The sequence below is a fragment of the Schistosoma haematobium genome, chromosome 6, assembly GCF_000699445.3.
Source record: "Schistosoma haematobium chromosome 6, whole genome shotgun sequence".
Taxonomy (NCBI): domain Eukaryota; kingdom Metazoa; phylum Platyhelminthes; class Trematoda; order Strigeidida; family Schistosomatidae; genus Schistosoma; species Schistosoma haematobium.
Window position 1 is genome coordinate 6,140,835 of NC_067201.1, and position 23,207 is coordinate 6,164,041.

Here is a 23,207-nt window from a genome sequence, read left to right on the forward strand (position 1 = left end):
TGTACAAGAATTAGCCAGATGTAGCTGTGAATGAGGGAAGTAGTAATTAATATACTTGGTATAACTCAAGAATGGTAAAAAACGTATAATAATAGTTTATGGATCAAAATAAAGCTTATAATAAGAGGAATATGAATAAGCATAGTTTAGCTACTTAATAATTATACAATAAAAATATACGTATAGTATTGGTCCCCAAATGCCCTGGTACGGCCGAGAGTGGGGAGAGTCCGCTCTCCCTCTCGAAATGCTCTCACATGGCCACGCGTATATAACCTCTGCTAAGGAAGTCCTACTCACTGCCTTCTCGTGGCGGGGGTGTTGTTTACAAAAATGAGAGGGCGGAAAGCGAATGTCCGGCGCTTTAACCGGATTCCAAACCAATGGTGTACATGGGCTCCAGTATTCTGCGGGAACAAATGGCGTATGAACCAATTGTTGGTCACCGGCTTCCATGGGACTGCATCTCCTTATGATGCTCCACTGCCTTGTGGATCAGACCTTCAGGTCGAAGGCTCGGGGAGTGGCCCCTAAGAACACCACCTGCTTCGGTTTGGGTACCCGGGCAGTATCACAGCCCTCACACATATCGAATGAGATTTGTGTGGCGCCTATGTATTTGGTGCCTCTTTGTACCAATATCTGTGTTGAAATAAGAAAAAATTGGTCCATAAATGGATCCCAAAGTTATCATTCATTATGTTTATCGGGACCTAACAAAACCAATGTGAAATTATTCGTTTAAATGTTATTTCCAGAACAGAAGTTTAATAACAAAAATAAAGTTTGCAAAATACTTGGAACATTCACTGAAAAAGGTAAATTGAACTAAGTGATCTTCATTATGATGCATTTAAACAACGATATATTCACACAAATTAAAACTACTTATATGTGTCTTATGTCGTCAAAAATTCACAGGTACTTTCTCGGAGTTTTAAAGAACATGCATTCATTAAGTGTTTATCCATCAGTATAGAGTTCTGGAAATTGTTGAACTTCATTAAAATGAAGAAACAATCAAAGTTAGATGACTATTTCAAACTCGAAGCACCAAACACCTGTTTCGTCCTAGTGTGAGACTTCAACAATTCAAGTCAACATCCACAAGAGCAGGAATCGAATGCAAGACCTTTGTGGATTGATTAAAGTTGGACATATTTGCTGTTGGATTGGAGCTTTATCGTTTATAGATTAAACATTTGTGTGAGAGACTGTAGGTCCAGTTAAGTCGTGGATGCGCTCAGTTTAGACGAAATGGTCATCCAGTGTTTTCAGGTTTTCATTAATTGTCTAACTTTAGTCTTTCGTGATCTTAGAGAAATGATTATCTGTGTACTACCTTTGTTTAGGAACAAATTTATTAAATGATTCTAGTAACAAAAGAGTAACAATAATATATTCATTGAATTGCTCAGATGAAAACGCCATACTTTCTAAATGTTTCATACATTCTGAGTACTAGATCAATTTCAATAAGTCAAGAAGAATAGGATTTACAGAATGAAATAAATTCACAGTATTTCAAGGCTTCTCATTCATTGTAATTGGTCCAAAGTGACGTTAGTAATATTACACTATACAAAGTTTGAAATGATAAAACAACTATATTTCATCAAGTAGTGTATATAAAAATTTCACTGATGTAACATCTAACCATTTACATTTAACGGAAGTCTTGAAATACCATAGATCCATGTTATTCTGCAAATCTTGTTCCCAGTTTATGTAATTCTTTACAAATGCCGGTGAGACTCTAATTTATGGACGACTTTTGCAAGAATCGTAAGTGACCTTGACAATTATCAGTCAATCAGAAGACAGTTAGTATAAAGTAAAAATATATTATAAGAAACTAATGAATTATAGTGGATATTCTTCTTTTACATGATTTAAAAACTTGTTGAGGTTTGATGAAGGTTCAGATGTTCTGAAATCATAATGCATACGATATAGGAACTCGTCCATATGGCTCCATAATAGTCGTCCTCTGGAGCCGCGATACGGTCTTAAAAGCTTCTTCAGTCTTGAATACATGGCTCCAATGTTATTAGTATGAACCTCGGTAGTAGGGTCGACAAAATGGCGTTTATGCACTAGGACATGATGGACATACCCAAGTCTATGAAGGCATCTATACGCTTTCCAATCATCTGTATATATCGTAGTGCCAGGCTGCACGTATTCCTGTATAATTGGTATAATTGTGCTTGCTTTCCGGTTTCTGACCATCTGAAAATGCCCCTTTTGCGTTGACCGATGATAAATTCCAGGTACATTTCAAGTATATTTACGGAAGTGCTACTTACCCAATCTTCCTTGATACTACGTCCCCTATTGTATTTCCGCTTTCACACTACCGTTTCATCTATTTTCACAATACCCCCGACTCTTCCGAATGACTCGTGTAGACGTGTCATTTTGACTGCACATATATCACGACAATAATCATAACGGCTGACGTCTTAGTAATATCTGCAAATGTTGCAGCCGGTGTTACTGGTGCTTTTATAATCCAATTTGCAACTATTATCATGGTTTGCCTCAGTCTCAGTCGCGATAGAGCAAACAAAGTCCCCGTTCGAGCAGACTTCTTTCTCCAACATAAAGAACATCGAAACACAATGTCATCACGATAGTCTACACACGGTAATGCAGTCATTTGATCACCGCAGTCACAGGTAAAGGAACGTTTTAGTAATCCCATCTCTTGTAACCGCTCAATAATCACCTCTTCTCTAAAATCCGCTGTAAGCGATCGTACCTGAGCATCAGGTATTGAAATTGGCGCCGTGACCTCAAACGCTTATGATTGGCTCGTCCATAAATTAGATTCTTACCAATTATTCATTTGGTTACTTCATTTCATACCATAACTGAAAAGGTGTGAAAAGTTAAAATGAATGTGTCAGTATACTTTTAAAATTAATGGAAAACCTTTCTTCTTCTCTTTCTAGATATTCAAGTTCTGAATCGTTTAATTTCTAAGAAATACGATATTTTATGGAGATGGAACAGAGTATTATGTAAGTACAAGTCACACAATATTACTTATCTTCTATGAAGAAACTATTGAGAAGACTACTTGAAATGTTCCGAATGCTTAGATTCACAAACATACAAACAGTTCGTCAAATATTCATATTATTGTTAATATGCTTGAATGTTATTACGAGTTCAGCTTACTCGATAAATGGAACGAAGGTCAAAGATACAGTGACACAATAGGCTATTCTAATCCGTTGTTCCCAGCCCTGCTAACTAGATCAAGAAGTCTTGATCAGGTGTAGAGAATGTATTCTACAAACACTCAGAAAATACGAGGTCATTAAGCACACAAATCAAGCTTATTTATAGAATGATAGAAACAACCTTAGGAGAGCCACAAAATAGCGTAGGAAAGAAAACCGTCAATCAATGACAGTGAATGATTTCGGGGTGGGAAATGTAAGCTGTATGTCAACTAAGCGTCTCCTGGTGCGAAAATATGAAATCCGAATTTTCAGAATAAAATGACAAAAATTAGGACCCTATTCAAGTGAGTTCGAGGGACCTAACGTCCTCAATAATTGTGAAGAAAGTCAATGAACTATTTCTGTGACTTATTAGGAATAAGTACACAGTCAATTGCTTGGAGTTAATCTCATTGTTTACAGAACGATAGATCAACCATTAATATGTATTTTATTATACAAAATAATGATTTGTGCTTTCTTTGCTATTTCAGTTAACTACGACTTCGCTTCGAGAAATATTGAGCAAACAGTTGATTTCTTAAAAAAGGTAATTCAAATTTATATCCTTTTTGTTTAGAAACTAGCAGAAATTTGGCCATTTATGTGTTCATCTTATGTTGGTCATTGTAATATAATGTCATTCGAGACAACTTGTTCCATTAAGACTTGTTATGTGAATACATTATATGAAACATATACAATGGTTGTTAAAACAATTGATCATTTCGACTTAATTAAAGTCACCATCAGATTGATAACTTTTGTCGATGAATATATTTCAAATCGGTTGATGGATAAGGTTAAAGGACATTAAATCTTTCAGTTGATGTAAACTCTTGAAATGGATAGAATAACATTCTATTCAACAACAATAGGTATGTATTGTAATCAAGGTGACCTATTTGAATACCTGCGCTACCTATTTATGCAATCTGGATATTTCAACGAATTATCTGTTTTTGATTGAAATCATGAACCGAATGATGTTAAACCACCATTGGAAACCTGGCAGCACTGGATGGTCGTTTCGTCATATTGTGGGACTCCTCTCTGACAGTGCGCATCCACGATCCCGCTCACGAGATTCGAACCCAGAGTCTTCAGTCTCGCGCGCGAATGTTTAACTTACTGGACCATTGAGCTGGCATCCAATGGTATTAGTGTCTAACATCAACCAATCCACGAAATTTCGCGACCATCTTCCATTGTACTGAGGTAGATACCTGTCTCTACCCGACATGGATTAGCTCCACTGGTCACAACTTCTCACCAGAACTCCGAGAATTCCCTCACGAACCTGTTCACTAGTGAGCACATGTTTTTCGTTGTTTGTTTTAACACATCATTATACCTATTAATCGCATAACCTATTCAGATGCATTTGTGAAATGTTTACAACATTTCACTGTATAATTTACAAAAGATCCCAATCAGAGACATCATGGTTGTTGACAATATCCATCGAAAATAATGTACATTATTCAGATGTCGATTGATGAACTGCTAACATCTAACTAACGACCACTCAATATTGATCATCAGGATTGATCAAGAAATAAGGAAAGGAAACTTGTTGAAATACATTATGCGGAGAATCCTATATTATACCAAGACTATAATATTGAATAAAGCCAATAATAATAATAATAATAATAATAATAATAATAATAATAATAATAAAATCAATTAAATAATAAGAAATTTCTATTTCACTTTCAGTTATATGAAAACTGGTGAAATTCTGCTTGAAAATGTTCATCACAAATATTAATCACACTAGTTCAGTTGAATTTATTCGAGGATCTTGTTGAAGATCCTGTATTGACATTTAATTAATTTGCTTTATTAATCAAGTTTAAATAAAAATCGATTTTATTTGGAAAATTCGTTCTGTTCTGAAAAAAAGTATTTTTCAAATAATCATCGAAGATTCATAGCACAAACTCATACTGGAATCTTGGATAAAACCAACATTAAAACAAGCTGCTATACCATATTACTTACTTACTTACGCCTGTTACTCCTAATGGAGCATAGGTCACCGACCAACATTATCCATCTCACTCTGTCCTGGGCCTTCCTTTCTAGTTCCATCCAATTCTTGTTCATTCTTCTCATGCCTATCTCCATTTCCCGGCGTAATGGTTTCCTTTGGGCTTGAGGATTCTACATGAAGGCTTGTCTTGTGACGCAGTTGGGTGCTTTCCTTAATGTGTGTCCTATCCAATACCATCGCTTCTTTCTGATTTCTTCCTCCACTGGGATATGGTTTGTTCTCTTCCACAGTAGGTTGTTCCTAAGCTATACCATATAAGCACGACAATAAGGAACGATAATGAGAAATGTGGAGTCTAAAGGTACATAAACAAGTCTCTGGGATCACAAGATCTAGAGAACAATAAAATTTGAGTGTGTCTGTTTAACTGTGACCGATTCTGAACTATGTTATTTAGTGTCTACATAAGTGACCACTATATTCAAGCTTAGTCACTGTCAGTTTAACTATAGGGTACTTCTATATCAGTCAATATCACTCATCGGATTGGATGGTGATTACACTAAAGTGACACAAGTCCGAAACATCTTATTCGTGAAGATCCAGTCTCATAAACCAAATTACTATATTTTTAAAAAGACAGATAAATGAACTCAATATTGTTTACTCAGTGGTTCCACGATGAGTCAGAAATGCTCACGAAACAGCAGTCTACGAATATATATTTCAACCTCATAACCAATGTGTTACACATTTCATAGTAATAGATATTGGATTACTTAATGTCATGTGAATCCTTTGTTAGTAAACGGACACCTTTCTAAGGCAAAAATGGACAGGATTCGGTATAAACCAACATGGCTTTCTGAATCGGTGTAGAGATTTTGTCAGACACCTGTTCATCAGAGTTGATGGGACTGACAAGTAGGGTGAACTGGTAAGCACACTTAACTACATAACTTACCCCAATCAGCTTAGGCTATGACAGAAAGTAGTTCCGAAGCAATATTTCACATATTTGGACAACTGACCTCTTTATAAAACATTATTATACTGTAATACCCATTAATCAATATTTTCGAAACGTTTGTTTATGATTAAGCATATTCAAACTGTTTCAGATGTTTACCCATTGTAATAACATTAAAGGGTGCTTTAATTTACAGAATCCTCTCACAGTTTATTACAACTCCACTGTAGATTTGACTGTGATATTTATATAGAAACTTTCTGTTTAAATATTTCTTCGGCATCATACTATACATAAATCGATTGGTGGTAGCCGACTAAAGAATAAAGGAAATATAATCAACCATAGAATTTAAATCGAAATACTTTGACATGACTGTATATACTTTAGTGGGGCCCGTTATTTTGTCGTCGTTTAGATCGGACGATGTTGTTGAAAGGGCTCTCCACTTTAATGGCCCGGGATCTATTTCTTTAATTCGATCGTATGAATGATTGTCATTGAAATATATATATCGCTTATTCTCGTACATAACCATCGTCTTAAATCACGTTAGTCAATAACGAAATTAAATAAGTCAAATAACGAGAATAGACTTTTGAATATATATAATTTTGTATATAAAGCGAATGGAATAGAGAGAAGAGAAACGACGCAGAATGGGGATGGCTGGTAAGCCAACTCCATTTAACCAAATGTTATTCAATAATTATAGTTACACAAAAGTAAGTTACAGACATGTGATGAATGGGATAAGAAATGTAAAACTACATATGCGCTCCTATAAAAACAGTCAAGATTTATAAGCGAATAAATAACAAGGTCAGAATGTGACTCAAGTAGAATGAATAGAATGGGCTGTCCGAAAGCTAGAATAAGGTACATGGGCTTAACACAATAATCGACACTACAATACTATCGAAGATATTTCAGCGAATGATCGATTGAAAATGAAATATGGTGAATTACATTGAAATTCATCGTATTTATATAGTCGTCAAGGTTAATGAGTAAATTATGCATCCTAAATACTTGGTTACTGAACACTTATAGTGATAACACTTTACAACATATACATATTCAGAAACTCACTAATTATCGATTGAAGTAGAATCCAAAATATTCGACTAAGGTTTAGACCAGTCAATATATATATATTGACGTAAGTTTTGAAGATAAATATTTTCGAAATCGTTGACATACAACTAACGAACACTAAGATTTCCCTCTTTTAAATAACATATTCCTACATTATGCAAACTGTGTATTGAACTGGCAAAATAATTTGTATTCCATTCATTCGATCTTATGTGAAATAACAGTGAATGAGCCATAATAACTTATTCTTGAATATTTATTATTGTACCCTAAAATTCCTTAGAAATAGGTTGTGAATTTCAATCACCGGCATAATAGTATCAGATGGGTTTTTTGTGGAGATTGTAGTAATTTCAATGGTTAAAATCATGAGTCAGTTGAAGCTAGACAACCATGGAAAACCTGGAAACACTGGACGGCCGTTTCGTCCTATTGTGGGACTCCTCAGCAGTGCGCATCCACGACCTCGCCCCCCGCGAGATTCGAACCCAGGACCTACTGGTTTCGCGCCCGAGCACTTAACGACTAGACCACTGAGCCGGCATCCAACGGTGTTAATGTCTAACTCCAACTAATCCACGAAATTGAGCGACACATTCACCATTGTCTTCAGTGAGTTACTATCTCACAACAGACCCGGTTGAACTCCACTGGTCACTACTTCTCACTAGTATCAGGCAAATAACAATTCATATCCGTTTTAAATGGTTTCTTTCTTGTTGCTGATGTTTATCATTTAAGTCTGTCAGTTTAATCAAGTACAGTTTACAACTTGAAATTTACTTAACGTTAGAACCACCTACACTCAGCAACAGATTACTTCATATTACAAACACCAAGTCATGTTTTACTCAATAGTGATCGAATTGGTATGGTTATTCTTCATTGATGATTAAGTATTGTTCGTAGTGAACAAAACACCAATAGAGACAATCGAATGTATTTAACACACAAAACAGGACTTGTTAATAAAATCTAACAATCAAATAGTAAATACGTAATTTGCAAAATGTCCATCAATTGTCTCAAAATGACTCAGACTTCATTGTTCTTGCATTTTCATACAAATTGCATTCTGTTTCCATTCTTTACTGTTCGATCCTCTTGTCTCTCTGCTGCCAGACCTTCTATTCACAACTAACATCACATATTACTTATGTCAATATAAGTAGTGCACACACCACAGTTCTAACAAGATTGTTATTTTCGTCCAAAACTATTTAAACAGTTTTATAATCAATGTGTTATTATATGATTAGTATGTAACGCAACTACTCGATGAGTATTGTTTCATTGCTGTAAATCATACATACATATATCAATGTAGATCCATGATGAAAAACTAATCGAAGAGAAGTTTCCTCTCTCGATTCGTTCTTCTTTTAAAAAATGTCAAAATGAGAATGTTCACTATAATTGATAACTGTCAATAATTATAATGCTATTATGGACAATTAATGTTATAAGTATAACCAACTTTAAGCCAGCAAGCAGTCTTCAAACCGAAGTATTGTTCTATGTTGATTGATAAAATGTATTTATATTGTCAGTACGTTAATCCTGAAGAAGTAATAACATATCATATTCCATATATGAAAAAATAAGCGTATAAAATCAATTGATCCTTGCATATTATAAGTAAGAATAAGGTATTCGACTTTCTAATGGTTAAAATCATGAGTCCGTTGAAGCTAGACCATCATGGAAAACCTTGAAGCACTGGACGGCCGTTTCGTTCTATTGTGGGACTATAATATCCACAAAACCCCCTTCTGATATTATTCAACATATGCTCACTAGTGACTGTCTTCAAGAGGTATATCCTGGAGTTCTAGTGAGAAGCCATGACCAGTGGAGTTCAACCAGGTCCGTTGTGAAATAGTAACTCACTGATTACAATGGTGGGTGTGTTGCTCAATTTTGTGGATTAGTTGAAGTTACACATTAACACCGTTGAATGCCGACCGGCTCAGTGATCTAGTGGTTAAGTGCTCGCGCGCGAAACCAGTAGGTCCTGGGTTCGAATTTCTCAGGGGACGAGGTCTTGAATGAGCACTGCTAAGGAGGAGTCCCATACTAGGACGAAACGGCCTTCCAGTGCTTCCAGGTTTTCCATGGTGATCTAGCTTCAATTGGCTCATGATCATAATTAATAAAATTACTACAATATACACAAAACCCATCTAATATTCGACTTTAATTATTTCAACAAACTCAGTTTTAAGCGTAACTCCGCCTGAAGTCCCTCCGAAGGCTACTGCCGGTCCCAAGCCCGGATAAAGGAGGAGGGTTGGGCATGGGGTTAGCGTCTCCATCCCGTAGAAAACTAACTCGCTAAAAAAACGCTACCCAGAACCAGTTTTAAGCGTTCGGGTATGCAAGCAACTGTCTAAATAAGGGATTCATCATTAGGTTACTTAAATAATAAAAGGTAGTTGTAACTAGTACTTAAAACTGACAACCACTGGATTTATATTTTTCAAACATCTAAAAAGCTACAACATATCGAGGTGGCTTATCCCTTCGTCCCGTTTTAGAGAGAAATAATTCAGTCTCTCATATAGCAAAATGGTTATCGCAAATTCTCAAACCAATTCACAAAAAAGTTGTAAAGCACAGTGTCAGAGATTCGTTTGAACTTGTTCATAATACAAGGATATGTCGGTGAAAAATAATTTCATGATATCATTAGTTATATCCGTTATATGCCGATAAGAATAATGAATGATAACTTATGGGACCCATACATGGACCAATACTATACATATATTTTTATCCTATAATTGTTAAGTAACTAAACTATTCGTATTCGTGTTCCTCTTATTATGAGCTTTAATTTGATCTATGAACTATTATTATATGATTTACCATTCTTGAATTATACCTAGTCTATCAATTACTATCTCTCACATTCACAGCCACATTTGTCTAAATCTTGTACAAATGTTGTTTCCTATTTCATTGATACAATATGGTCTGTCTGGTTGATATATAAACCTAGTGTGTTTGGAATAAATGATTCATATCGCAGAGGCTGAGATTGGTGTTTTGGACTTAACAGGCTGGGCTAGGCAGTAAGCAAAACCGACAAGTACTCTAGACTGCTCGTATGTGTTTTATGTGTGATTGGTCCGGTCGATAACTCACTGTTCTCTAATTGGATGTATCATTACGTTATACATTAACAGGGCACACAGGCCACAAGTTATAACAATATCATTATATCCAAAGATGGGTAGTGGTTATCAGTGAAATCCAGGACGCGCGCTTCGTCCTATTTGGAACTCGTCAGCTGGATGTACCTGCATCTCAGAGTTGATGTTCTAAACATAAATGGGAAGTATCAAACAAACAATACCAAGTGAATTACATATATCATCTTCATTCACTAACATTTCCCTACATGATTATTACGTAATGCAACTATTCGATGAGTATTATTATATTGTTGTGAATCATATAAATATTAATGTACACAATTGATGAAAAACTACTTGAAAAGAAATTTCTTCGATCGATTAGTTCCTTATATACCAAGCGCCAAAATGGGAATTTTCTCTGTATCTCAATATTTGTTGTTTTATTGACAAAATAATCAATTCTCCCAATGTAATCGATATAAAACATAAATTCATTAATCACTAATTCATTGTAGGTTTTTCATTTCTATCATAAAGCATCAATCTATAATAGCTACTTTTATAGTGATGAACTGTGATAAATGATTAATAAATGGATTGTATTAAACTGAAACAAAACACTGTGTGGTGAATTATGTATTGTTCACAACGACATATATAGAAGAGATTCTATCAACATTATACGTCCTATGGAAAACTATAAATACGTTACAGATCCAATAGAAATAATCAAATTAGTAGAAAGAATATGAAATTCATTTAAGTAGTGAAAAAAAATGAAAAAAAATCATCAGTTTACTTTCAATAGTTGAGATCATGAGTCAATTGAAGCTAGACAACCATGGAAAACCTGGAGGCACTGGATGGCCGTCTCGTCCTATTGTGGCACTCCTCCCTGGCAGTGCGCATTCAAGATCCCGCCCCCCACGAGATTCCAAATCAGGACCTATCAGTCTCCCATGGGAGCACTTAACCGCTAGATCACTGAGCCGGCCGGCATCCAACGGTGTTAATGTCTAACTTCAACTAATTCACGAAATTGCGCCACCGTACACCATTGTCATCAGTGAGTTGATATCTCGCAACAGATCCGGTTGAACTTCACTGGTCATGGCTTCTCACTAGAACTCCAGGATATACCTCTTGAAGTCAGTCACTAGTGAGCATATGTTGATTAGTATCAGTTTACTTACTTGAAATGAAAGATTACTAATGTAAGTAAATATGGATGCTCACTTATTATCAGTAGTATGTGGTTTATAATTTGATGACTTGAATTATTATTTCACTTACTCATTCGGAACATAAAATGCTGAAAATTATATTAAATTTCTATTACATCAGATTTAAGTATGGAATTGAATTTCAATCTACATTAATCACATGAAGATTACATAACTTTTATTTATTTAGTTAGTTACAGTCTACAATGTTTCTCATCATGGCTCTAAACTAATACACATGAAAAATCAATTAAAATAAATCATTTCTTTACTATGTATATCTTTTCTCTAAATGTTTGAAGGAAACCTTTAATGCAACCCTACTAAAACTTTTGATTTACTAAAGAATCAGACAATTAGCATAAGTTATATTTCTTATTTTAATAGTTGTGATCATAAGTTAATTGAAGTTAGACTATCATTGAAAACCTGGAAGTATTCGACGGCCGTTTCGTCCTATTGTGGGACTCCTCAAAAGATGCACATCCACAACCCCATCTCTTTTGATCCTAACTCAGGACCTATCAGTCTCGTGCGTGAGCGTTTAACCATTAGACCATTGGGCCGGCATCCAACTCTAGTGGAGTTCAACCGGGTCAGCTGTGAGACAGTAACTCACTGATGACAATGGTGGATGTGTCGCTCAATTTCGTGGATTAATTAGAGTTAGACATTAACACCATTGGATTCCGGCCGGCTCAGTGATCCAGTGGTTAAGTGCTCGCGCGCGAGACTGATAGGTCCTGAGTTGGAATTTCGCGGGGGGGGCGGGATCGTGGATCGCACTGCCAAAGAGGAGTCCCACAGTAGGATTAAACGGCCGTCCATTGTTTCTAGGTTTTTCATGGTGATCTAACTTCAATTGACTCATGATCTCAACTATTAAAATTACTATAATATCCACAAAACCCATTCTGATATTTCTTATTCTTGATTATTGAAATTCCATAAAGAATAACAAAATTTCTTTCTGTAACTTTTCAATTCGATTGTCATTGTCAACAGAGAGTAACAAGAAATACCACTGAAACAGTATGACAGAAGACAACATTTTACAAAATACAATTTGTAAAATGTAATGTATCCCATGTATTTCATGGATTGTCATACGCTGGAATCAGCCTGAAGTAATACGGAGTAATATACTGAAGAGTATATGATTCTACCTTAATAAGTTTACTCCATTTTCAATGAATGTGTTGAGAAATAGAATTCATTCTTGTAATTCAAAAAATTTCATAAGTCTTCCTTTGTAGGAAATGTTTCTGTCAAATAATTGTCTCATTAAATTTATACTGTGTGGTGTATATATGTGTGTGTATGCTACTGATGTCGACAGATATAAGTAGTATGTATTATCAATCGAAAGTGAAATGTTTGATGGTAGAAGATTAAGAAAATCGAAGAAAATAGAACAAGAACAGAGAATGATTCTCATGGAAATGAAGGAACAGTGAAGTTTGAGACGAATGATTGACATTTTGCAAATGACTTACTGTATGGTTCTCAGATTTTACTAAGATAGTATTTTTAAACATTACATGTGTGGAAATGTCTTTAGCGACTTAGTACTTGTTTATTGTCAATATATATATATATATATATATATATATATATATATATATATATATATATATGAGCTAATAGTACATAGTAAATAAAAGCAAATTAATTCCATTATTTACTCAAAGTATTCCTCATGATTGGTCAATTGGCCGAGTAACCAAATATGATATTATGTCACTGAATGTATGTATGTATGTTTATAGTAATAATAATAATGTTGGACTTCATTTAAACATAGAATTTCATTGATATGTTATTTCGTTTTCTGTTGCTATGTTCTGTTTTTCTATTCCAATATGTAGATGGTAAGTCTTTGATTATGTACACTATAAGACTGTAAATTGTTTGTAGAATAATTCATTAACATCATTTGTAACGGTTATGGGAATAATAAAAAAATCTATTTCGTTGAGCCTTTACATTATTGATCTAGCTACATCATCAATATTCTAAAACCCCATTTTATTTATTTATTTATTTGAACACATAACTATTGGTACAAGGGGGCACCGAATACATAAGTGCAAACAAGTCACTTGGTTTGTGTGTTGGCATGGATACTGTCCGAACACTCAAACCGAAGCAAGTGGTTTTCTTAGTGGGCCACACCCAGAGCTTTCGACCTAAAGGTCTAATCCATAAGACAGTGAAGCAATGTCAGGAGATTCAGTACCATGGTAGCTGGTGACCAATAATTGGTCCCTACATCATTTGTTCCACCAGGATACTGGAGCCCATTTTCTCGATTGGTTTTGAATAAGGGTTTTCCAACTCCCCTATTTGAACTCTCCATGTCCACCGACCCGGTTAAAGTGCCCGACATTCGCTTTTCGTCCTTTGAATTTCGTAAACAACAGTAATGCTGCGAGAAGGTACTGAGTAGGACTTCCCTGGTAGAGGTTATATACGCGTGGCCATATGAGTGCATTTCGATAGGGAGAGCTGATTCTCCCCACTCTCGGCCGTACCAGAGCATTACCGATAAATATTGTCGTATTTTGATTCTCATATGACTGTTAACAAATAAGATTCACAGGTATTTTTCAATTCAAAATTCATTTAAAATACTGACTAAATCTAGTGAAACAAATTTCGATATTAAATATACACTGAACAGTTGTGAATTCATGATATACAATTCCTCATTAGTACAAACACATGAATCTGTTAAGAACAGAGGCAAAGACTTTAGATTCTGGGACAAGCAACTAAACATAGAGCAGTGAGTTACCAGAATGTGTAACACATTAATAACTCCAGTGAAATAGTTAAACGCTTCAATCGGAAACGCTTGAGATACAAGTACATCCAAATAAATAGTTTTGAATAAGATTAAAAACACAGAGCTTAGGTTGCACTGCTACTGACGCTTAAAATTATATCACCATTCTTCTTAAACATTTTTATAAATTTTCTTGGTGAAACTATAATTTATGAACAACGTTTGAGTGACGCTAAAGTGACCTTAGCAATGTCCATCTACTTACTAGAGCTAAATGATAGTTATAAAGCAGTATAAAGAGTAGTAGGAATTATAATTCACAGTTGATGGTTAGAGTTAGGAATTATATTTATGATTTTCATCATGAATTAACATTAGCTAAAATGCCAGGACGCTATTTACACAATTGGATAAATGAATTTCTTGCCAAAATCTGAAATCTATCATCTTAAATCTGATTGATTCATTCATAAATTATAGTCTCCCCGACACAATTATTTCGTGAGATATTGATTTTCGATCAATGTCAATCATTTCTAATGTTTAACTTACAATCAATACTATTTTGTGTGTGATATAATCTAAAGTACTTGTTATACACTTACTAAATGACACAAACTTAACTTATTCCTTATATTTCCATAGGTGTTTTTTTTACCGTTCAATATGTCACTTTCCTTTTTTCTTATCTGAACAATACTAATCATATGTTATTATTATTGATTTTGTCGATGTGAATTAAAGCTACAGGTAGTAAGTTTACATGGAATCTTTTAAAATTCACTGTTGCTCGCATAAACCATAATGACTCGCATTCAGCACAGTTGCTATGGTGATAATTCATGTATTTAAGAGAAAAAGAATACTGCATAAATCTACTGAATTCATTGATTTGTGTTTAACATAAACACAGTATGGAAGAGTTAATTTGTCAAGGTGCTTAGAAATAAATAGTGGCAAGTATACTTAAATATCAGAAGATAATATTGCATAGAGAAATGTTGCTACTTTTGTAAACAAAATACGGAAATAACATGATGTATGATAATCAAAATTTCACGATGAAAGCTCCATGATCAAACCATTCAGCTCAGAGAATAACATTTCATCCAAATTATCCACCGGAGCTACAAATCTTTTTCACTATCTCAAATTATATTTCATTCGAGATAAGAATTTATATCATAGATTACTGAAGATAAAGTAGAAATTTCGAAGAAATTGATGAAACAAGAAAAATAAGAAGAAGTGGCTATCAGGACTCAGTAGCTAAGTGGATAATGAGATGACGTTTGAAGCGAATGGTACTGGGCTCGAGTCCCAAAGTGAAAATCAACTCTGAGATGCCGGTACATCCAGCTGACGAGTCTTGTATAGGATGAAACGTGTGTCCCGGATCTCACTGCTAGCCACTATCCATCATGGCTTACAAAAAGCTTGTAAATTAAGGCAATATCGAGGCATACGCACAGTATGCACATATGCCAATAACAGATTGATCAATCTCAGTCTTAAATCGCAATAGGAAGATATAAGCCAAACAATATCAAATGAAGATATTCATAAATTTGTAAAAGTAAACAAAAGTCAAATAAGGGAAATCGGTATAGTGTGATATTAATCGTGCTTATAAGTCGAAGCAATTTTGAACATGGAACATGGATGAGCACTGTTGAGGAGTTCCATACTAGGACGAAACGATCATTCAGTGCTTCCAGGTTTTCAATGATAGTCTAGTTTAGATCGATTCATAAATACAACTATTAAAATAACCATTCACTGTTTATATTTGATTGCTGGGTCAAAAATGTATAATAACAGTGGTCTCTTTGTAAGCCGTTATATTCTTTTTTATTCCTAATCTTAATGAAACTGAAATACCAGTTGATTCTTTCGGTTTCAATCGGTTAGTTTATATTTTTCACAAAAAAAAACAATTGAATGCAAGATACTTTCCCACGTTCGCCAAAATCATATTTCTTAAAAATACTGCACCGCTTATCGGAGCTGGTCATTTATGATCTTAACATTTAAACTTGGTCGATAGGATTCGATATGCACTAAGAAGGACTTGACTTATATGACATTGATCACCACCCAGTGATCAATCAATTGTAAATACATCTCAATCACACAGGAGGTCAGTCTCTGCCTTGATAACTCAGTGGTAACGTCTCTAACTGCGGAACTAGGTGACACGTGATCGTATCCGTCAGGGAACATTAATTCCCTCAAGATTACAGGTACATCTTGCTGACAAGTACCAAGTAGCACGAAACCTAGGTCTAGAGTTTCCTGTTGACTACCTCCAACCATCGTCTTATCTTAACATAGTGCACGCAATGTCAAGTCACCTAGACTAGTGGCTAAACATTGCAACTTGGTCGATAGGATTCGATCTGCACTAAGAAGTACCTGACATACATGACATTAATCGTCACACAGTGATCAATCCATTGTAAATAACATTTAAACTATCACATGTAAAAATAAATATGTTTATTCGATTACTCAGCAATCTTCGATCTTGTGTAAGTACATGTTTACTACAAAACCTGATTTAACTTCTATTTTATTCAATTGATCTTTTCTCTAGGAAACCGGTGACATAGTTAAAACCTATCACAATACAAATAATGTTTATTGAAGTTCATTAATATTTTCGTTTGCCTAACACAATGTTTACAAAACTGATTAATTACTAATATGACATAACAATTTGATAAGATACGTTTATTTTCACTAATTTACTTCAATAAAACACCATGTCATACACTTACCACCTCTCCGCATTTTCCAACCAGTTCCAGAGTCGGCAAATAATGCACGACGTGGAATTCTCTGGGATGACATTCATAGAATATGTTCAAGCCACCGAAGTCGATGTTTCGAGATAGTGACACCAATTGAATTATCGTCTATGTGCCCGAACATACGATGCTAAACCTCTGCATTACTAATGTTGTGTTGCCACTGGGTGTCAGCAATCCTTCGGAGACAACGGTGATCAAACACAGAGAGTCGTCTAACATCCTCAACTCGGAGAGACCAGGTTTCACTAGCATAGAGCAAAACTGCTCTCACCGACGCGTTGTAGATCCGACCTTTCACAGTCATACTAACGTCACGAATGCGCCAAAGATGGCTCATATCGGCATAAGCCTCTCTGGCTTTCACTATACCATCATTGATCTCATCTATAATAACAATCATTACATAATCAGGTTTGATTATACAAACAAATAATAGATATTTCATCGGTTAGTAACGATGTGATGAATTTTACATTGCTGAAAAACTGTATTCCAAGTTTAAATAAACTTTAATATATTTAACCTTCTAAATACTAATCTGGTTTTAAGTCATCAACAGTGTAACATTTGAAGTAGAATTTGTTGTCTGAGCAACCCTTAACATCATCATCAAGACAAAAATGAATCCACAAGTCAAAACTTACTTACTTACTTACTTACTTACTTACTTACTTACTTACTTACTTACTTACTTACTTACTTACTTACTTACTTACTTACTTACACCCGTTACTCCTAATGGACCATAGGCCGCTGACCAGCATTCTCCAACCCACTCTGTTCTGGGCCTTCCATAAGTCAAAAAGCCACAATTAATAACATTGATAATTAATATGAAACATCTGAAATGATTTAGCTTTTTGGTTTGTGCTTACTACGTATGCGCCGAATTTAAGTTTTAAATTTATCAGACTATAATTTATGGACGACCTTTGAGCGACTCTAGACTGACCTTGAGAGTGTCCACTTAATAACCAGGACAAATGAGGGTTATAAACCAGTGTGAGGAATTAGAATTATGATTTAAAGTTGATGGTTAGAGCTAGAAATTACATTTAAGGTTTTCATCACGAACTGACATCAGCTATAATACCAGGACTCCATTTAACCAAATGGATGAATAAATTTTCCGCCAAAATCCGACACCTGTTATCTTAAACGTGATTGGTCCATCCATAAATTATAATCTCGCCTTCATATTTTCACATCAGATAATTTCATTCTGAAAACTTTTCAAATAGTTGATACTTCTAACTCATTCATCTTACAGGACATTTATTGTGCAATTTTGGTGAGTTTAAAAAATAGTATTCATAATATTCATGGAGAAGATTTATAGTTTAAAAAAATTATTATCCAACTATTAGAGATTGAGCCACGGTACACCATTATCTTCAGTGAGCTGATATCTCACAACAGACCTGGTTGAACTCCACTGGCCACAGCTTCTCACTAGAACTCCAAGAGTGTCTCTTGAAGTCAGTCACTAGTAAGCAGACGATTACTATTAGAAGGGGTTTTGTGGATGCCGACTCAGTGGTCTGATGGTTAAGCGCTCGGGCGCGAGACTGACAGGTCCTGTGTTGGAATCTCGCGGGGAGCGGGATCGTGGATGCGCAGTGCTAGGTAGGAGTCCCATACTAGGACGAAACGGTCATCCAGTGCTTCCAGGTTTTCTATGGTTATCTAGCTTCAATCGACTCATGATTTTAACTATTGAAGTTGCTAAAATCTCCACAAAACTTTTCTAATGTTAGATATTATATGAACCATTAGTCGAAATTATAAATTCACTTGATTTTGTTTACTTGTATCTTCACATTGTTATGTAAGACTGCAGTAGATCAGTCTCTTGTTGGCAATATGTACATACTGTGCGTATTGCCTCGATATAACTTTAAGACACAGGCTTTTTAAGCAAAGTTGGATGATGGGTTGCAGTGGAATCCAGGATGCGCGTTTCGTCGTATTCGGGACTCGTCAACTGGACTAATATACTGCAGTCCTAAATATCAATGGGAAGATTCAAGTAAACAACATCAAGTGAATTTAAATTCACTCCATTGCACAAGCAAGTGGTTGTCAAGACTCAGTAGCTAAGTGGATAACGCGGTGGCGTTTGAAGCGGACGGTACTGGATTTGAATTCCAGAGTGGACATGAACTCTGAGATGGAGGTATATCCAGCTGACGAGTCTTGTATAGGACGAAACGTGTGTCCTGGATCTCATTGCGAGCCATTGTTCATCTTTATTTATAGTCGAAATTATATTTATTCACTTCATAGAAGATCTATGGTCAAATTTTGCAATTCATGCGACTGTTTGGGTCTTCTTAGTCTAGAGATTTATGAAAACTATCGGATGTTGTTGATATCACTAACTGATGTTTACTTAAATACAATACATCATTGTTTGCAATGCATGTTTAACTTGGGTCGATTTTTGGATATTATTGGTATATGATATGTGTAGAATCATTTTATGAATAGGTTATTTTGTGTAGTTTTATTTTCATTTCCGAATTATCATCGTAGATTTCCAGATATGCTCAGAATTTTAACACTAGTAGTTTGATAAACACTACAATAACATTCACAGAAAGATTATCGTCTATCTTATTTAACTTCATCTGTAGTGATTCCTCAACTAAAGTATAAGTTACCTGGTTATGTCGCATCTATGTGTATCTACGAATTCAGCTGCTCTTGTGGAGAAAGCTATATTAGACGCACTACCAGATAGCTGAACCAAAAAGTTAATGAACACCTACCTTCGTGGTCAGGAAAAGGTATTGTCAAGACAATATGCAGCTCGGTTCTATCACACTTGTTCGACAGCGGTCATGTAGTAGACAGAAACAAGTCATCATGCTAGCTCAGTGGTCCAGTAGGTTAAGCATTCGCGCGCGAGACTGAAGACTCTGGGTTCGAATCTCGTGAGCGGGATCGTGGATGTGCACTGTCAGAGAGAAGTCCCACAATATGACGAAACGACCATCCAGTGCTTTCAGGTTTCCAAAGGTGGTCTAACATCAATCGGTTCATGATCTCAATCGAAAACTAAGAAAGTTTGTATATTGGCCCATCCAAGTACAAACATCTAATTATACGGATATTATGAAAAAAGACCACATTACACAGCTTTTCATATTATGCTTATGAATACATTTGAAAAAAATCCCAGTGTATTTCTTAGCTTTTAATTTAAGTTGGCGCCACGAAAGTATACTGAGCACTACTGATTGACCTTCATCTCTTTCAACAACAAGATCTTGTTATTTTTTGAGCGTTTCTTTGACAAATGTTTGTCGATTTTCCAATGTTCAAGAATCAATTACTTTGTACGCAAAATACAGTTTCGTTAAATAACTCGATTCAGATTCATTGAATCATCATTTTCAAAAAAAAGAACCTTCCACCAATCCATGTGTATCAGTTGAAGAGGTAAGATGGTTATGATTACATTGCTATTTGGTATTAATGATAGTTTGTTTTTTGTTTTTTTCACAATCAATTTACAGGAAAGATCTCTGCAAAGGTGTAGGTGGAACGATGAAGTGTTTTTTGGATGCTATGCCTACAGAGTTTGGTGGTAAAAATACATCATGTCGATAATAGTGAAATAGTCAAATGATTGATAAACTCACTGACATATTAGATACCATACACTTACTAATATGTACTGAAGTTAAACAACAATAGAAGCTGTAATTTATAAAAGTAATCTATGTTCATGTTTTATTCTTTGTTAAGAATTTACACTACATTTTACATCTGACCGTAGATTGTATTATTTGCATTACACATTTTGTTTATAGAGAGAAGAAATTATTATATCTTAGATAATCTGTGAATTTGTTCTCTGACTGACTCTATTGGGACTGAATAACAATGATATCAATCAAGTATGGATCATTATAACTTTGTATATGTTCTGTAGATTTAACACATTTAAAATAGTAGTATATTAAAGGTCAAATACCAATTGTATTCAAGATCAATATAGTGCAGACATGTTGATCGTGATCCGCAGACAAGTGACGAAAGATTCAGTAATTGTTAATAAACTAACTCAAAGAGGGTGATTTAATTTTCAAAGGTTGTGTAAGAAATATAGGAAGTAGATAAACACATACATATTGTCATAAACAAATAAATAAAACATTATCAAGGTTACAGGTGACTAGTTGACAAGGGTAAATATTTGAGTGGTAGAATAAATGAAAATGCTAGAACAAATTATCTGTATAGAATGAACCACGTAGGTAGGTATGTAGCAACACTAATTACCATAACCTTTTCTTACGAACCCTGTTAAGTTGTTACCCAGATAATTAGCAGAATGTTTGAGAAAAGTGAACTGATAATAATCAACATATGCTCACTAATGACTGAATTCAAGATATATTTCCTGGAGTTCTAGTAAGAAGCCATGACCAGTGGAGTTCAACCAGGTCTGTTGTGAAATAGTAACTCACTGATGACAATGGTGGATGTGTCGCTCAATTTCATGGACTAATTGGAGTTGGACATTAACACTGTTGGATGCGGACCAGCTTAATGGTCTAGTTGTTAAGTGCTCGCGCGCGACGCTGATAGGTTCTGGGTTCGAACCCCATGGGGGGCGGGATCGTGGATAAGCATTGCTGAGGAGTCCCATACTAGGACAAAACGGCCGTCTAGTGCTTCCAGGTTTTCCATTGTTGTCCAGCTTCAATTGAATTATGATCGCAGCTATTGAAATTACTACAATATCCACAAAAAACTTTCTGATATGAATCACTGATATGTTTAAAACAGGTGGACAAACATATAAGAATAGACAAAATTTTTTAGATAAATTATGTTTGTAACGTTCTATTGTATTTTGCAATGGACTTTCTGTAATTTTCTTGCACAATTCTACATTACTCGAATTTTAATATAAATTGATTACTGTGTTTTCTAACTCTTTTTGAAACCACTTGGATTTCAACTAATATTTAATCAAGAGGGGTTTTTTGTGGAGATTTTAGAAATTTTCACTGATTGAAATCATGAGTCAATTGAAGCTAGACCACCATGGAAAACCTGGAAGCACTAGATGAGAGTTTTGTCTTATTGTAGGATTCCTCAACAAACTGTTCGTCAGCTTATCATTTATATTACACTATCTTAGCAGTGGTAGTACCTACTTTGATGAAGAATAGATAATAAATGTGATCTTATTTCATTAGAAGCTTGATCCTATCTTAATAAAAATGATAACTGAACGTTAGAAAATTGTATGAAATGTCTGTGAATAGACCCTGTGAAGCTGAGTTGATTTAAATTACAATATATTTTATTGAATATTTACATTAACGAATTATAGATATATGAGGTGACTAAGGTTTTCACAGACTTGGGTCATCATACATATATCTATAATTCGTAGTACTTCCCAACAGTCAATATTTACCGTGAATAAGCCATATGTTCGCCTTATTCGAGAAATTCCATTTATAAATTTAGTGAGTGTGCAGACAATTATAAGTATTATTATTGAGATCTTAAAGAAGATTTGTAGCTCAGGCAAGTGATTTCGGTGAAATTTTATCCTCTAAACCGTATTGTTTGATCATGAAGCTATCATCGTTCTACTGAATAACATCATCGGTATAAACGTCATGTAGAAGTGAAGTATTCGTATTTTTCGACATTTTATTAATAACTTGTGTTGAAAACCTTGATCTTGATTAGTCATTGTAGATCTCCAGTCTGTTACTGTGTCTATCTATACTTTTATTCTCTCTCTCCCTCTTTGGTCTGATACTTGCTCTTATAATTCTCCATGAGTTTTCTGATTAAAAGACAAAGGAATAGACTATCAAAATATAAGTGCAGAAAATGAAAGGTTGAAGGTTCATAAATACTGATCAAGATCAAAGTCAATAAGACAAGTTGTTAGTAAAACGTAGAAAA

General features: G+C 34.9%; 2 protein-coding genes across 2 annotated transcripts in view; one reads left to right on the forward strand and one right to left on the reverse strand.

Moving 5' to 3' along the window:
* MS3_00011026 (uncharacterized protein) overlaps positions 1-4,973 on the forward strand; it is a gene marked incomplete at both ends in the record, with an annotated part of 28,066 nt that extends 23,093 nt beyond the window's left edge. Inside the window, 4 exons of the mRNA XM_051219434.1 lie at positions 759-818; positions 2,958-3,026; positions 3,728-3,783; positions 4,956-4,973. Coding sequence (XP_051065346.1) covers positions 759-818; positions 2,958-3,026; positions 3,728-3,783; positions 4,956-4,973 — 203 coding nt within the window. The remainder of the gene's footprint in view (positions 1-758; positions 819-2,957; positions 3,027-3,727; positions 3,784-4,955) is intronic.
* Positions 1,871-17,995, reverse strand: MS3_00000572 (uncharacterized protein). Its single transcript, XM_051208287.1, has 3 exons — positions 17,232-17,995; positions 5,241-5,537; positions 1,871-2,876 (listed from the first exon to the last, which is right to left on the reverse strand). Exon 1 carries the CDS (start codon positions 17,707-17,709, stop codon positions 17,392-17,394), a length of 318 nt encoding a protein of 105 aa, XP_051065347.1. The 5' UTR covers positions 17,710-17,995; the 3' UTR covers positions 1,871-2,876; positions 5,241-5,537; positions 17,232-17,391.
* Positions 17,996-23,207: the final 5,212 nt, after the last annotated feature.

Bases quoted from the DNA above. Each gene is read 5' to 3' on its own strand.
- MS3_00000572 (XM_051208287.1), bottom strand. From the start codon at position 17,709: ATGAAATATCTATTATTTGTTTGTATAATCAAACCTGATTATGTAATG.